General features: G+C 43.4%; 1 protein-coding gene across 5 annotated transcripts in view; it reads right to left on the bottom strand.

The window, feature by feature from the left end:
• The window catches only part of CDK14 (cyclin dependent kinase 14), a 2,372,392-nt gene that overhangs the window by 132,906 nt on the left and 2,223,905 nt on the right, over window positions 1-15,581 (bottom strand). For all 5 annotated transcript variants that reach the window (XM_069648415.1, XM_069648417.1, XM_069648419.1 and 2 more), the window contains one exon: window positions 6,749-6,888. In XM_069648415.1, the coding sequence (XP_069504516.1) occupies window positions 6,749-6,888 (140 nt within the window). The remainder of the gene's footprint in view (window positions 1-6,748; window positions 6,889-15,581) is intronic.

Genomic DNA, 15,581 nt, shown 5'->3' with positions numbered 1-15,581 from the left:
CTTATCTCTCGACAGTACTTTCTGCATCATATTGTTCTTCTTCTTGTGCCACTTTAGGAATTTCTTGAGTAATTTCTCTCATTGGGAAAACTTTGGTTACCGTTTCCCATTGACCTTGTATTTCGTTGCTTAGTCTTATTCGTTCTTTAAGAATTAAACTGACGTCAAGATCTCACTGCCTTCTATTCGGTTTTATTTTCTTTCTCGCATCCCTTCTTGCCTTTCTTCTTCTTGCTTTCGTGCTTCCCTTCTTACTTCTTGTCTTTGTTCTTCTTCCCTCCTTCTTTGTAATCTTTTTTCCTTCATTATGCGTGCCTCTTCTTCTCTCATCCTTTCTTTCCTATCCCTTTCTTCTATTTCTTTCATCCAACTGGCAAATTTCCTTTGTTCCTCTGCCTGTTTTTCATCTTTCTCTTGTTCTTCTCTATATATCTGTTCCCATTGTTCCCTGCTTTTCTTTCCTTGCTCGGCCTCCTTCAGCTGCTTTTCTTGTTCCCTATCATTCTTTTCTTGTTCGTCATCATCCTTTTGCCTTACTTCCTTGATACAATTCCCATCTAACTTGTGTAATATCTGTCCTCCCATCCATTCATTCTGTACAAGTGTTACCTCATCAGCCCTATTCTTTTCTCCTTTCCATCTCTTCACTTCTCTATATCTGTTGATATATTCAATCTCTCCCCTCTTTCTTCTTTATCTCATATGAACTAACAAGTCTCAATTAGCTGTCAATACTTACCAAGTTGTTTCCTTATTTATATTTACTCTACCTATCTCAAAGCTTATTGCTCAACACTTTTAATCTTAAAAACAATAAATATGAGCAAGCACCATCAATCACAGCTCAAAACTCTTTTGTCTGAACAAACTATTTGTCTTCTGACTGGCGCCTATCGTTTACAAAACTTAACTCAAACCAACTTTCTTTCAAATTTTCACAGTTTATCTCTTTTCCAACACTTTATACATTGAAAAAAAAACAATCCTAATAACAACAAAATACTTAATAACCCCTAGCTAATGGCGGAGGATGCCAGCTCAGCCGAAACTCTGAAGTCAAACTATTTTAGATCTGAAACCATCTGCACCGCTACCACATGAGCTTATGGACCTTGGAACGTGCATTTATGGCTGAATGGGATTACAGCAGAATAATTCTTAGTCCAAATACTGGACAAACTCAAGAAGATGTCAAGTTGCTGTTTTATTAACAATTATCTAAAATAGGGAGGTACAACGAACATCAACGGACGTACGCTCAGTCTCTCAGCGATTTCCACAAAATAATACAATTATATACTTCTTTATGCATCAGAATGAAGCGACACTATGCGGTAATAGGGAAAAACCTATCAAGGGTTGGGACTGGCTGTCCAATATCAGGTGGACAATTTATGCCTACCTCTTCATACGTGTCATTTAAGAAAAATCAGTGCCACAGTGTTTCATTGGTTTCTCAAGCCATAGGGCCCTTCGTTATACGGACTAATACAATTGGTTTGGCACATTTGTGCCATGTCTGGAAAATTCAATTCAATTAGCAGCACATAAGCGAAGACCCTGGTCCAAGTAGATAGCACATGAAGCTGCCCTACTACCCAATTAGCCCAGCATCTCTCATCACCCATGCCTTCTGGCATGAAATTCTCTTTGTACTTGGTCTTGCAGAATATTCTCGCCCTGGGAATGCAACGGGAGTGAGGGCATTCACTATCGTATCTGGAACTTCAAGTTCAAGCCCTGTTTTCATCCTCGACTTATGTGACAAGAGACCATGATTCTGCTCATTCTTCAGGCTTTTAAATGTTGTAAATTAATTAAGATTTGACTAATCCTCTGCACACAAGTTCCTCTTCAGCGTATACTTCTCATTTCTTGACTTCAGACCAGACAGCCTCCCAAAGCAGCTTCAATAACCTGCTATTCTACTGCAACATTCTTGTATTCTTTCTCTGTGATTCTTTGGCTTACTTATTTCATGATACCAATGTCCAGTTTCTATACAATGGCGGCTCTGCCTGCATTCTATTTACTACTTATAGCTAGCCTATATGATGACTTGATCTATCATGTATTTACAGCGTCGTCATGCTTCTGATTTCTGCAGAGCTTTTTACAGTGTAATCCTCTTCTTTTACACTTTAAGGTTCACATGATTCTTTACTTCGCCATTTCTCCTCTAGGATCCATATATAGGGCCTCATTAGAACTTTGGAGGTAGCCATGGCGCTATTGGCGCCATGGCTGCCTCAAAAAACGGGTCCGGGTTCCCTGAATGGGGAATTACCGGGCCATTCCGAGTTTGGAGGACCGGTAATTCCTCCTACAGGGAACCCGGGCCCGGTCCTTCCCCATTCCCTTTGAGCCCCGATAGGGCTCAATGGGAATGGGTGCGGAAGCTAACAACTGGCCGATTACGACCGGCCCATTGTTTGCTCCCTGGTCCCCTTGCGGGACCCACTCTGGATGTCTGATAAAACCAGATGTCCACATCGGGTCCCACGAGGGGAACTCGTAATATTGCGGAATGGGTTTAACGGCGCCACCACCATTAGCGGCTCCCGTTAACCCATTCCGCTATACTCGCAATGAGGCCCATTGTGTTAATTTAGTGCTTCAGGACGTTGTGCGCTCATTCTTCTGATGTTATCAGTCCATTTTCTTAGCTCTTTTTCATATTCCTGCAAGGAGCTCCTCCTGTAGTCTGTCGCCAACTCAAGGGTACATTCAATATGGTCGTCTTGCTGTCTTCCATATGCTCGCTGTACTATTGGTGCAGTAGCTGAGGTTAGACAGGGCATGGTCTTGTGGCTCCAATAAGGGGGAGCTAGGGGGGTAGGATCTCCTGTGGATATGTATGTGTGCTCCTCTACAAGAGATTGGGCTTCATTACGAGGTAGGAGGTAGCCATGGTACTATTAGCACCATGGCTACCCCCTTACTGCCTACCGGGTCCGGGTTCTCGGAATGGGTACTTACCTGGTCATTCCAACCTTGGAGGACCCGGTAAATCCTCATTCTGAGAACCTTTCCCCATTCCCACTTGAGCCCCCGTAGGGCTCAATGGGAATGGGGAAGGAGCTAATAACGGTAGCGCAATTTGCGGTACTGCTATTAGCTCGGAAGTCCCTTAACGGGTCCCGTCCTTAACACCTGGTCAGACCAGCCGTTAAGGAAGGGACCCGCTAAGGGACCTCAGAATAGGGTGCAAAGGGATTACTGGCACCGATGTCCTTAACGGTGCATGGTATCCCTTTGCGCCCACCTCGTAATAACTCCACTCAGGACTCTGGTATACTAGCAGATCGCCACACTGTCTACAATACCCCCTGTGGCTCTCTCAGACATTTTGGGAAAGGCAGTGGTGTGGGGTTCCTTATCAATAAGGCCCTCCGCACTGCCCCTCAAACACCTCTGTCACCAAATCATGCTCTTTTCAATACTCCCCTTTTCAACTCATTCCTCTTACTCACTCATCTCGCTGTTCTTGCTCTCGATCAACTCTCCTGGTTTCCTCAATTCCTTCTTCCTTGATCTGACCCTTCTCCTCGAGTGACTTCCTGCTGACATTCCCATTGCCATGTTGGAGGACTTTAACCTCCCAAGCCCTTTGCAGCCACCTGCCTTGAACTTAGATCCCTCCTACCTAACCACTCCCTGTATTCCTTCCATGACTAGCCATCCCACTCTGGTGAAATCTCTGCTGACCTTCTCTTTCTCTCTAATACATTCTCCTGCTTTCTCTGACCCCTCCATTGATTCCCCTCCCTCTGATCACTCCATTGTTCACTTTAACATCTCAGCCCCCCCACCTTCTACTCCTCATCTTCTCTCTTCAGTGACTAAGAGGAAATTCAGGCAGTACTCTCGTGCCTCTTACATTCATGATGTGAGGACCTCTCTCCTGCCTCTATCCTCTATTCATGCCTCTTCTATTGTCTGTACATTGGACTGTCACTATGCACTGATGACTCCATTTGACCAACACTATCCTGCTTGCACATTACACCTTCCCATCCCGGTCTGCAGCCTTGGATCAGCTCTGAAATTCAGAACTTCAAAACAAACATGAGCCATGACCTATGACACTGGTGCGAATTACGGACACCTTCACTTCACTATCTTCCAAAGATTCCATTGCAGCCCTAACCTCTGCACTGGACTCTCCCAAATCCTACTTCTTCACAAACCTAAGCTCCTCCCTTCACAATCATCCCACAAACTTTCCTCTACCCTCAAATCTTGGCTCACACCTCCCAAGCCAATATCCATCACCTCCTTCCTTTCTTCTGACTTTGCTCACTACTTTTCCTCTTAAGTTTGAGACATTCTCACAACCCTCCTCTCTCTTCCTTCCCAACCCTCCTTCTGTCCACCACCTCTCCCCTACCTCTTCTACACTCACCTACATCTCCCCTACCTCTCAAATTGAATTAGCATGCATCCTTTGCAGTGCCAACCTATCTTGGGCACCTATTGACAGTTGTTCTTCCCAAATGGTTAAAGACCTAGTCTAAATAACATGCCATTTTCTCTCTGAGCTCTTTAACCTCTCTCTCCCCGCTGGACTTTTCCCTTCCTCTTTTAAATTTGCATCTGTTTTAACAATATCATAGAAACCATCACCTGAATGAAATGTCCAAGCAAACTATCGCACTCTCCTTCCACATTATTCAAATGGCCTTAAGTGGGTGGTCTTCAAGGTCTACCTTGAAGATAATGGCCTTGGAGATCCACTTCAATCTAGCAACTGCAGTAAACACTCCACCGAGACTGCATTCATGCATATCATGCAACTTTCTCTCTAATACCCACCACTCCAAACGCTCTTTTGTAGCCATTCTGACCGTTCTGCTGCTTTTGACACTATCACCTACTCCGCTCTCCCTCTCATTCGTCAGGACCTTGGTTTTTGCAAAAATATTCTTGCCTGGATCGCTTCCTACCTGGAACGTCCATCCTTTAAAATCTCTTGGGACTCACAAATCTCTGACCCCACCCCTCTCCCTGCGGGAGTCCCCCAAGGATCAGTCCTTGGACTTCTGCTTTTCACCCTCTATACCCCTGCCTTAAGAAGACTTAACCCATTTTTTGGCTTTCATTATCACCTTTTTGCTGATTGATAACAATTACCCAAGCCATCTTGGATCAGATAACAAACTCTCTCACAGCAGTTAATTATGGATGGCTCTGTGCTGCCTCATGCCTAACTATTTGAAACAATCTTTCAACAAGTTTCCAATGCCATTGCTACATCCCCCTCTCCTATCTCCTTCCCTCCTGACCTTCTTGCACCCTAACCCAAGGCTCCCAATCTTAGGAGCCGCATTTGATAGTGACCTGTGACTGCAACAATTCATCACTTACACGGCCTCTGCTGTTCATATTAAACTTTCCACATGCATGAAAATGTGTACTTTCTTGTACTACCCACTCTACAAAAAGCTAATCTCCCTATTTGCTCAGCAAACTGGACTCTTGTTCAAACCTACTCATTGGACTTCCTCTCTACTCTTTCCTCCCTCTAGACAAAGTCCTCAACTTTGCTGCCCACGCTTTATTCAGCCTACCCAGATCCTACCCCACTTCCACCTAGTGACAACATGCTGGTTGGCTTTCCATGCACAAGGTCCATCTCCTAGTTCACAAAGCTATTGATGGTCTTGCTCCTCGGAACCTGTCTCATTGTATCTCAGTTTACTCATTATCTTGTTCCCTCTGATCCTTTTTCTGACTAACATCATCTTCCCATACCCTCCCTGTGCCTCCTCTCCCGTCCGCTCTTTCTCCCTACTCGCACTTCTCTACTGGAACCCACTTCCCTTAACAATGAAAGCCAGCCCACTGTGGAACTCTTACAAACTCGGCTTAAACTTCACTTACTTGCTAGAGAGGGAGCTCCTACTGACCTCTCACCCACCCTCCCTACCCGACTCCACCACTCCCACTAGTGATGCTTAATAATATAATTGTGTATATTTAATTAGTTCTCCTCTTTAGTTTGAAGCACTTTCCACCTTAGGTTAATGTTACCTTTGTAAGTCACCATTTTATTATACACATTTTGTTTTTTGTTCGTTTTGTTTTGTCTCTGGCATATGCCCTAATTTTGTACACCCTCATAAACTGGCTCAGTACTTGTTTTCATCTTTATGGTATTTTACAAGGCACGCTTCGTGTGAATGTTTGCACTATCACTAAACATGTTATTATAAGTCATTTCTGATAAAAATGGACATCCCTCTTCTTCAAATAAATACAAATATAGAATACAAATTCCTAGGAGAAGATGTGGCCAACAGTGAGAATGATGCCCAAAATAAATAAATAAATACATATATAAATGTGTATATATATGTATACATCAGGAATTAAGCTACCGAAAAAGTATGATAGGGGGAGTACCTTTTTGTACAATTTAAAGGAATGTATTTATCGCAACACACATTTAAAATGTTTTTGTAGCTTCATTTGTGAGACACATGCTGACATGCTATTCTAGAGAGAAAAAGCGTTCTCATTCCAGATGTGTGGCGCTTGTCCCTGCAAGTAAGATTCACTTCAGCGTGAATAAATACACTGATCGTAAATCTCTGATGTATATTCTCTTTTTCTTCACCTTTTCTGATTTTCTTTTCATTTGATAGTGGGGAAACCATTTCGCCTTGAGGTGAGACACATTCCACAGCGCTGAAGGAAACACTGTCAGAATAATAAAAAGTGCAAGTGAGAATGCAGTAATACTCACTATCGCTCAGCTCCCATAGCCGCGGAGGAAGATCACTGAAGTAGTCATGGGTCAGGGCTGCATGGGCCGATAGTCTGTTCTTTGGGAAACACTGGAGCAGATGGGAAGCCAGATCTTCAGCATGATTCACATGGCCCAGCCTGAGGTAGGGGAGACAACGATAGAAGAGGTGAATGGCGAGTTACTCCACAAGTCAAAGGGGCTTTGCAGACCAGCAACGCTAGTTCTACCGCCTACAATTCGAAGTGGCCCCATTCCCTTCATGCCTGCTTGCAATCTTTCATTTAAAACACAGGAGGCAACCTGAGCTACAGATATTACATTACACAGTGTTCCTCCTCAGACTAGACACACAATTATATATATTGTTTTGCGAAAAAACAATCTTAAACCCAGACTTTGAGTGACCCCAATTAATTTACTAACAGTCCCCTAATCATTAGCAGTGCCAACAACAGTATTTAGATGTCACTATTGTTGATACACCCCAAACTCCAAATTGTACCAGTGCATGTTGGCCTATTACATCTGTAGATAGTAATGGTATATGGTTACATTGGATGTCACAGTGTGACTTCATGCCCTATATAGACGCTCTGCGGCAAGGGTATTTAATGGCTAAAGCATTCTTCTTCATTGCTACATGTGGAAATATCTGAAGTAGATTTATTGTTGGTACCGGATTAAAATAAAAATTATATATATATATATATATATTTATGAAGAAAATGGCCCTCATTCCGAGGTTGGTGCTAGTCATGGCGCTATTAGCGCCCCCACTTGCACCAATACCGGTACCGCCATCGACGTGGTGGTATGGGGACTTACCGGTCCATTCCGCCCTTTGCGGGACCGTAAGTCCCCATTTGAAATGCCATTCCCCAATCCCATTTGAGCCCCCGCAAATTGTGGTACTGTTATTGACCCCGGTATCCCTTTGCGGGTCCTGTCCTTAACGCCTGCTAAAACCAGGCGATAAGGGAAGGACCCGCAAAGGGACCTCGGAATAGGGCGCAAAGGGATTACCGGCACCGGTTTCATTACCGGTGCCCAGTATCCCTTTGCGCCCGGGTCGTAATGACCCCCAATGTGTTAAAGGGACATTATGGTCAAGTCACACTAATAAAAACCTATGAAATTCAGTGGTTATGGTTAAAATTAAACCGGAAAAACCCCAGACATTCGCCAGTTATGGTAAGCTAAGCAATCATAACTCACACTACCACCATGCATTGCTAAGACTAACACTGATGACATCAAAGAGGACATCACAAATGTTATTGATGACATCACTGATGACATCACATATTTAGACCACTTGTTTTTGTGCACTGACATATCTAGGCCAGCTGTTTTTGTTCACTGACAGTGAGAATATGAACATACAAAGGGTACTATATATCTAGAAGTTAACCTTGTTGTATGTTCTTAAAGTACTTTCCTTAGGGGTTGGTCTAAGATCGTGGTGCAATCATGGGGCAATAAGCAGGTCTGAAACACACAATTTGTTTGGATACGTGAAGATGAACTTTAATATTATTGACATTTTCTGGTGATGTTTCTTTCTTACTTTAATTTCACTATATCTGCCTCTAATTTGTATGCATTGTGGGTCTTCATATGGATTGTTTTACTTACAAAAGTGTGTAGTAAGTCTTGCATTGTTAGCTATTTACTCAATTTTTAACATTGCTCAAAACTCTGATAAACTAGCAGTCATTATTTTACTATCCAAAATGACCAGATCAAAAATATTTCACTTCTATGGTGCATGCTGCAGCCATTGCCTATGTGTAAGTATGATTAGGTTCCTGTATTAACAACAACACACCAATATAATGTTTTGTTTAGATGAGTACATTCTTTAATAGATTAAATAGTTAATGATAGGTCTTCCCATCACCCCTGACATCTTGGTACCAACATTATAAACACAACCTCTTGTAGGGACTTTTCATCCAAATTAATGTCATCAGTGATGTCATCAATGACATTTGTAATGTCATCTTTGATGTCCTGGGTGTTAAAAAACCCAGATTATATGTGCACACCATCGGACAAAACAGGCCTTCTACCCTTTTTTGTGTTATGTTAGTAGCACTCCCTCATTACCTTCATTGAAACAGTCACACATATATCCACCAATAACTTAACAAAAACTCTTCATATAACCCGAACAACATATTAAACTTGCACACAACCACTGCCACTACAGTACATTTTCTACAGATCTAGTAAATATGCATTTCCCAAACAATGTTACACACTCTGCTATAAATGCACATATGCAGTAAAATAGGTGCATGAATGGAAAGAGGAGTAGGGATGCCACCTACTCACAAGAGCCCAGATGTGATTACTACAGGTGTAAAAGTACTTTTGTTCCACTCTTTTCCTATTATGCAGGATTCTCTCAATATCACCCCGATAATGGCAACAAACTACATAGGCAGTGGCATTGAACTACCCATTCCCACGGTATCCCCCCAGTATTCCTCCGATAACACTCAAAAATCCAAAACTAGTCCCTGTCCTCATAGGCATTCATCAAGGACCCCCTCCTCTTTCCATGGTTTCCCACTGCCCCCAATATCTTTTTTTTCTCCCTTGCACACTCCTGTCCATTACCCACTATCATTGGTCCATGTGACACCCTTTTTTCTCCAGGGTGGACGTCATTGAAATGCGAGTGCTGTATTTCACGGGTTTGTTGCATTAAATTTGATCACTCTCTTAATAAATGGTTTTTCACTGAATTTCAAGGGTTTTACTATACTTTAGTTTCATCAGGGTCCAGTAGCCAGCCATGGCCTTCTGCCGTGGCCACTGTACATGTTGTACCAATAGTTTTCTTTTGAGTCCCCTAGATATGGCCTTCAGCCATGGCCATTGGCCACGGCTGCACATGTTGCATAGTTTCTTGAGCTCTCACTAGCTGTGCCATTCGGCCCTGGCCTCTGTATGTGTTGCACCAATATCTTTCTTTTGGGCCCACTAGTCATAGCCACTGGTCATGTCACACAATTCATGTGTTACTAAACACCCATTGCCCCCTGCCCAGTAGATGCAGGCACAGCAGATGTTACACCTTTTTTTCCTTATTCCCACGATCATTTCACAGTAATAATTTCCAATAACAGAAATTCCTGTGGTAGAGTAGTGGCTCGTCGATTCCTGCAATAACAGGAAACACTGCTCAGAATTAAAAAGTCTTCCACGTCCTCACAGGCACATATTGGACCCCTTTCTTCATTCCAGGTCTCCTCATTCCACTCAACTGCTTTTCCCCCTCCCTAACCCTCTCTGATTACCCGATTGAAATTAAAGCTGTATTTATTGAACCAGGAGAGGTCAAAGTTACATTGAGCAGCCTTAAAAAGAGAATATAAGAAACTGTTAAAACGGAAGAACATTTTACACAATGTAAAACAGTGGGATTTATTAGAACAAGCAGTGATTACAAATAAAAGCAAAACCTTTTGGAAGATGGTAGCTAGAGGCTTTGAGGCCCCGGGGGCAATCAAAGCGGGACCAATATTGACAGTTAAATGAAGATCCCACTTCCAGAGATTGTTTCAGGAAGAGAACATGAGTATAGCTCAGTCAATGAAGAGACTTGGACCACACTTGGAACCATTGTAGTTTAGCATTGAAGAAATTATTGCGATAATAGAAATGTTACTGTGGCCAAACGCAGCAGGCCCTGATGAAGTTCACTCTGATGTTATCAAGGAATTTTCTGGTTGGTGGGCCCCGGTTCTACATAACATGCTTATTGCTGTGTCTTTGTCTGGAGTGTGGCACCGTACATGGTGCTCAAAGAGCATTGTAGTGCCAGTCTTTAAGAAGGGGGACCACGCTGAACCTAATTGTTATAAGCCCATTTGCCTGATTGATATCCCAGCCAAAATATTTGTGAAGTGTCTTCTCACAAGAGTAGAGGAATGGGCAGCCTCTAAGAAACTATAGAACCCCCTGCAGGAAGGATTTAGAGCAGGCTACTCAACTATAAATCACTGCCTGGTGCTGCCGACCTTGATAAATAAATATTGTACGGTGAGAGGGGGGGAATCTTTATGTGGCTTTTCTTGATTTAGAGAAGGCGCTTGATTCTATCCCTAGACATAAGCTATGGGGACAATGAGCAGCTTTGACAATGCCAGCTGGCCTTTTAAATCTTTTACAACTCTGTAACAACAATGCATCTGCCTCAGTACGTGTGATCGGAGCATGGACAGTAAGGGTGGATGATGAGTTGTCTGCCTTGCATCTACGCGCCACTGGCTATATGGTTACTACAATGATTCACCATTCCATTACTAGTTTTACTGGTCAGAGTGTCATAACGTCAACTACAAGCACATTCTCCCATTGAATTCCCCATTAGAGGTAGCATAGAAGCTTTAATGGATTACAATGTTTGCTTTTATAAACCCAGACTCAGCTGTTCTGCACGGCGGGGGAGCAGAGGAAGTCGGCACGTGTGGCTTTGTGTTGAAGCCAGAAGGGCATGTTTTGTCTCATAGCGGTTGGACACACAGGAGGTTGGCATGAGTGTGACAGGACAAGTTCTCGATGTCCTCGCTTCGCTTGCTGTCACAGTAATCAGCGTCGTGCTTACTGGGCGCGACACGCCCAGTAAGCACGACATGAGCTCAGGGCAAGCCCGCTGTTTACACGCTGTGGTCGAAGTGAGCGGGAGCAGGCGGGAGCAGTGCTCCTATACTTTTTGAAATGACCTTGTACAGCTCCTATACTTTTATTTTAAAAAGAAACAGTTCCGGAATGGTTTTGTTTTAAAATAAAAGTGTAGGAAGGAGTTCAAACCTTCACTTTCAGTGCACTGCACTGAACGTTCCCTTAAACTGCAGGTGCAAGTGTTTGGGGGTGTATTGTTTGTGGGAGGGGTTGTGGCAATGGGGTTTGTGGGAAGCAGGGGCAGGCCAGCAGGGAACATAGTTCCACTACTTCTTTTCGTACACTTCGACCACTGTTTACACGGCACCCTTTAGAAGGTGCCGTCAAAAACTGCATGGACATTCAATTAAAAAAACGTCATTTTGTGGAATGCAGAATAAATCACATGTCGGAATATTTCCGTTCTGCGAAAATAACGACTTTATTCATTGTAAGCTATGCTTTCGTTTGCGTTTAGATACATAGATACAAAGTTGTAGAGCATTTAATTTCCGCTCTAGCCAACGCTGGCTATTGCCTCTGCAACTTTAAGAACAGATGGGATTAAAGCATACTTTTATTTACAATTGGAAACCTCTCTTCGTGTTCGAATGGAGTGGGCGGATCTGAGTGTTCCTTTTCAGCACCTTAATAAAAAACACATTACGAAGAGAGAGCGCGAGACAGACACGCGTCCGTTATGTTGGTACGTTTTTAAACAGAAACGGTGGTTTGTCTAGGTGAACATTTCCCAAAGTAAACAACCCTTACTTTATGCATTCCATTTCCCGGACAGAGAAGCGGTTTTACGGAAAAAGACATGTCCTCTTTCTCGTCCGTTCTCCATGTCGTGCGGGGCTGGGCTATCTTCATTGGCACTTTCTGTGTGGAGCCTTTCAGCGAAGGCGCGGTTCATAACGTCAAACGAAATAACTGCCCGGCAAGCAGTCCGTCTTATTCATCAGATTTTAAAGATTACATTTAATGTACAAATAAATATTTAGTGTTTCTATGAGATGAATGCCTGGCATGGCTGAAACCTAGAAAGCTCTGTAGGCCTTATTCATAAGGGATATTTTTTCTACAAAGGCTGTTTACAGAAAATGGTCCTAGACATTCAACAGTATTTGAAAAAGTGCACACAAACACACATGGACATTTTTTACCATATATACTGTACCTAAAAAGGGACATTTACACATATTGCCCTTTTGTTTTTACCCGAAAATGGCCATCTCATCAACACACAAAGGCACTATTTTTGCAACAATGGGCCTCATTACAATTGTGCCAGTCCGGAAACAACGGTGGCACACTATAACTCTGCGGGCGGGTGCCGCCCCGCCTGCCAGGGTCAGACCTGCCGGGTGGGATGGCACCTGCCTGCAGAGTATTCACGGGAGCACCGGCACCGTTCTTAACGGTGCTGCTGTTCCCGTGTCCCCATTCCCACGGAGTCCTAATGGACTCCGTGGGAATGGGGACTAACAAAATTACCGATGCCTGACTTCCTGGACAGCAGACTTGGAATAGCCCGGTGGGACCGGGAAGTCAGGCGCCCGTCATTTTTTACGGGTCCGGAGGCAAGCCGCTGGTAGCACCGGCAGGGTTACCGCTGGACCCGTAATGAGGCCCAATGTATCTCTTATAGACAGTTGAACCAACCATGTGAGACATTGGGCTCATTACGGATCTGGCAGCAACCCTTCCGGTGCTACCCGTAGGCTTACCGGCACCGTTGTTTCTGGACCAGCACAATTGTAATGAGGCCCATTGTCTACATTTTGCCGCTAGTTGTCCGCTTGTCTTTCCAAGGAGTCAAATGGCCTGCAGATGCACACCTTGTCCACAAAAGGGCGGGGGGTTCATTCCCAGGCATGCATGGCATCAGGCTGGCTTCATTCCTATTGTATGGCATCATTCCTATCGCATGGCTTCAGGCTGGCATCATTTCTATTGTATGGGATCAGGCAGGCATCATTCCCATCGTAGGACATCATTTCTATCATGTGGGATCAAGCTGGCATCATTCGAATCGTATGGTATCATTCCTATCGTATGGGATCAGGCTGGCATCATTCCTATAGTATGGCATCATTCCTATCATATGTGATCAGGCAGGAATCATTCCTTTCGTATGTCATCAGGCTGGCATGATTCCTATTATATGGCATCAGGCTGGCATGATTCCTATTATATGGCATCAGGCAGGCATCATTCCTATCGTATGGGATCAGGCAGGCATCATTCCTATTGTATGGCATCATTTCTACCGTATGGGATCAGGCAGACATATTTCCTATCATATGGCACCATTCCTATCATGTTGGTGGGCCAGAGGTTATGATGCTGTCTTCAGAAATCAAATTCCTGGTAAGTTGTGCAATCAACTGGAGCTGTTGCTTTGATCTTTCGCTCTAATGCTATTTTCTAAGAATCAACACCACAACATGTATTTTGTTTTTATTTGTGCTGTTTATTTTGTTCGGTGAATGTATTGGTTCTGCAAGTGGTGAGGCCAAAGAGGGCAGGCAGCAGCTGCCCCACTTGGAACCTTTCAAACACCTGCTGGTGCGCCCATCCTACCAACCACTTGGACATAAAGGGGGCAAGCACATTGGAGAAACAAATACCTATGAGAGGTGAAGCTGAGCAAAGCAGTGCCATCACGCAGGTGTCACTCTTTAACAGAGTGACAGGCTGCTTGGAAACTAAAGTTTCCAACTCTAGGCCACACGTGTTCCTCTGTAGCCACCAGTATCTGCTTTCGGATGCTCCTGGAGTTAAGGAAAGAAGACAGAAAGTGTAGACATGTTCTTGTTTTCTTAAAAACACAGTATGTGAATTGTGAATCACATGAATTGGCATGTACAAGGGAGTTGCCGTGTGTGCGTGGGTGTATGTCTGAGCACATCATGTGTCAGCGAGTTTGTCTGGCGGAGGGGGTAAATGCTGGGGTTATACATGTGCTTGTATCATCCAAGGCATCATGAATGTGTGCTTTTCTGCCAATGTGTGGGCATCTATTGTGGGCACCACTATGAAAGTATCTTGCAGTGGCAATACTGTCATGCATTAAGAAGTGTTTTACAAGATTACACTGGCATATTTTGTGGGCAAAGTCATCATGAATATTTTCTTTAGAGTGACAGTGCTGGCATATATTGTGGGCACCATATTGAAAGTGTTTCAATACAGCAATATATTTGGTCACATATGGCATCTTTTTGAGAGCCATTCTGGCATATCTCGTGGACTGAGGCATCATGAACATTTCTTTTACAGCGGCAACATTACCATATATTTGGCATGGGCAGCATGAAACAGTGTTTTACAGGGCAATTCTGGCATATATTTGAGACAGAGGCATCAAGAGCATGCACCCTACTGTAACAGTGCTGTAACATATTCTGAAAACAATCATGAAAGTGCTTTACAGTAGCAATGCTGCCAAATATTTGGACACAGGTAGCATGCAGAGTCTTTTACAGGATGATGCTTCTTGTTGACCGAAGCAGCATGAACAGGTATCTTAAAATGGCAATGCTTGCATGTATGTGTGCACAGGCAGGATGACAAAAATGTTTCACAAAACCATGCTGACATATATTATGGACTAAGGTATCATTAGAATGTGCCTTTCAATAGCATATCTTGTGTCAATATAATGGAAAGTGTTTCATAGTGGCAATGCTGCCATACATTGTGGGCCCAGGCATCATGAAAAGGCTGTATAAAGCTCCTTTGTACTGTTAGTGCCCTGATGTTGAGCTACTGGAGTTTGTTCATGTATTACCCTAAATAAATTATTGTAAACTGTACAGCTTTTTACCTATTTTTTCTCAAGAATGGTGCTGTGAAAAGCACAATTTTATCACATTATTTAAAACATTTTCTTGGGGGGAATGTCCCCTTGCCCTCTTTGATCTTTGTTTTTCGGTATGCTTGCTATGTTCGGCCACTCCCAAGAATTGAGGGAAAATTATAGCAATTATCACAAGCAAGGAAATAACCAGCCAACACTGACCTAGAACCATTTACAATAGAGGTGCCTCCTATGGATTTTCTGAAACCCCCAGCACCAGGCTGCTTAATTCATGTCAAACAGTGTTTCAAGGTCATCAGCTGAGCTTTGTTTATTCAAACAATTCTAGCA

The sequence above is a fragment of the Ambystoma mexicanum genome, chromosome 2q (assembly GCF_040938575.1).
Source record: "Ambystoma mexicanum isolate Mex_15411 chromosome 2q, UKY_AmexF1_1, whole genome shotgun sequence".
NCBI lineage: Eukaryota > Metazoa > Chordata > Amphibia > Caudata > Ambystomatidae > Ambystoma > Ambystoma mexicanum.
Note: the sequence above shows the minus strand (reverse complement) of the source record. Positions and strands in the feature narration are given on the sequence as shown.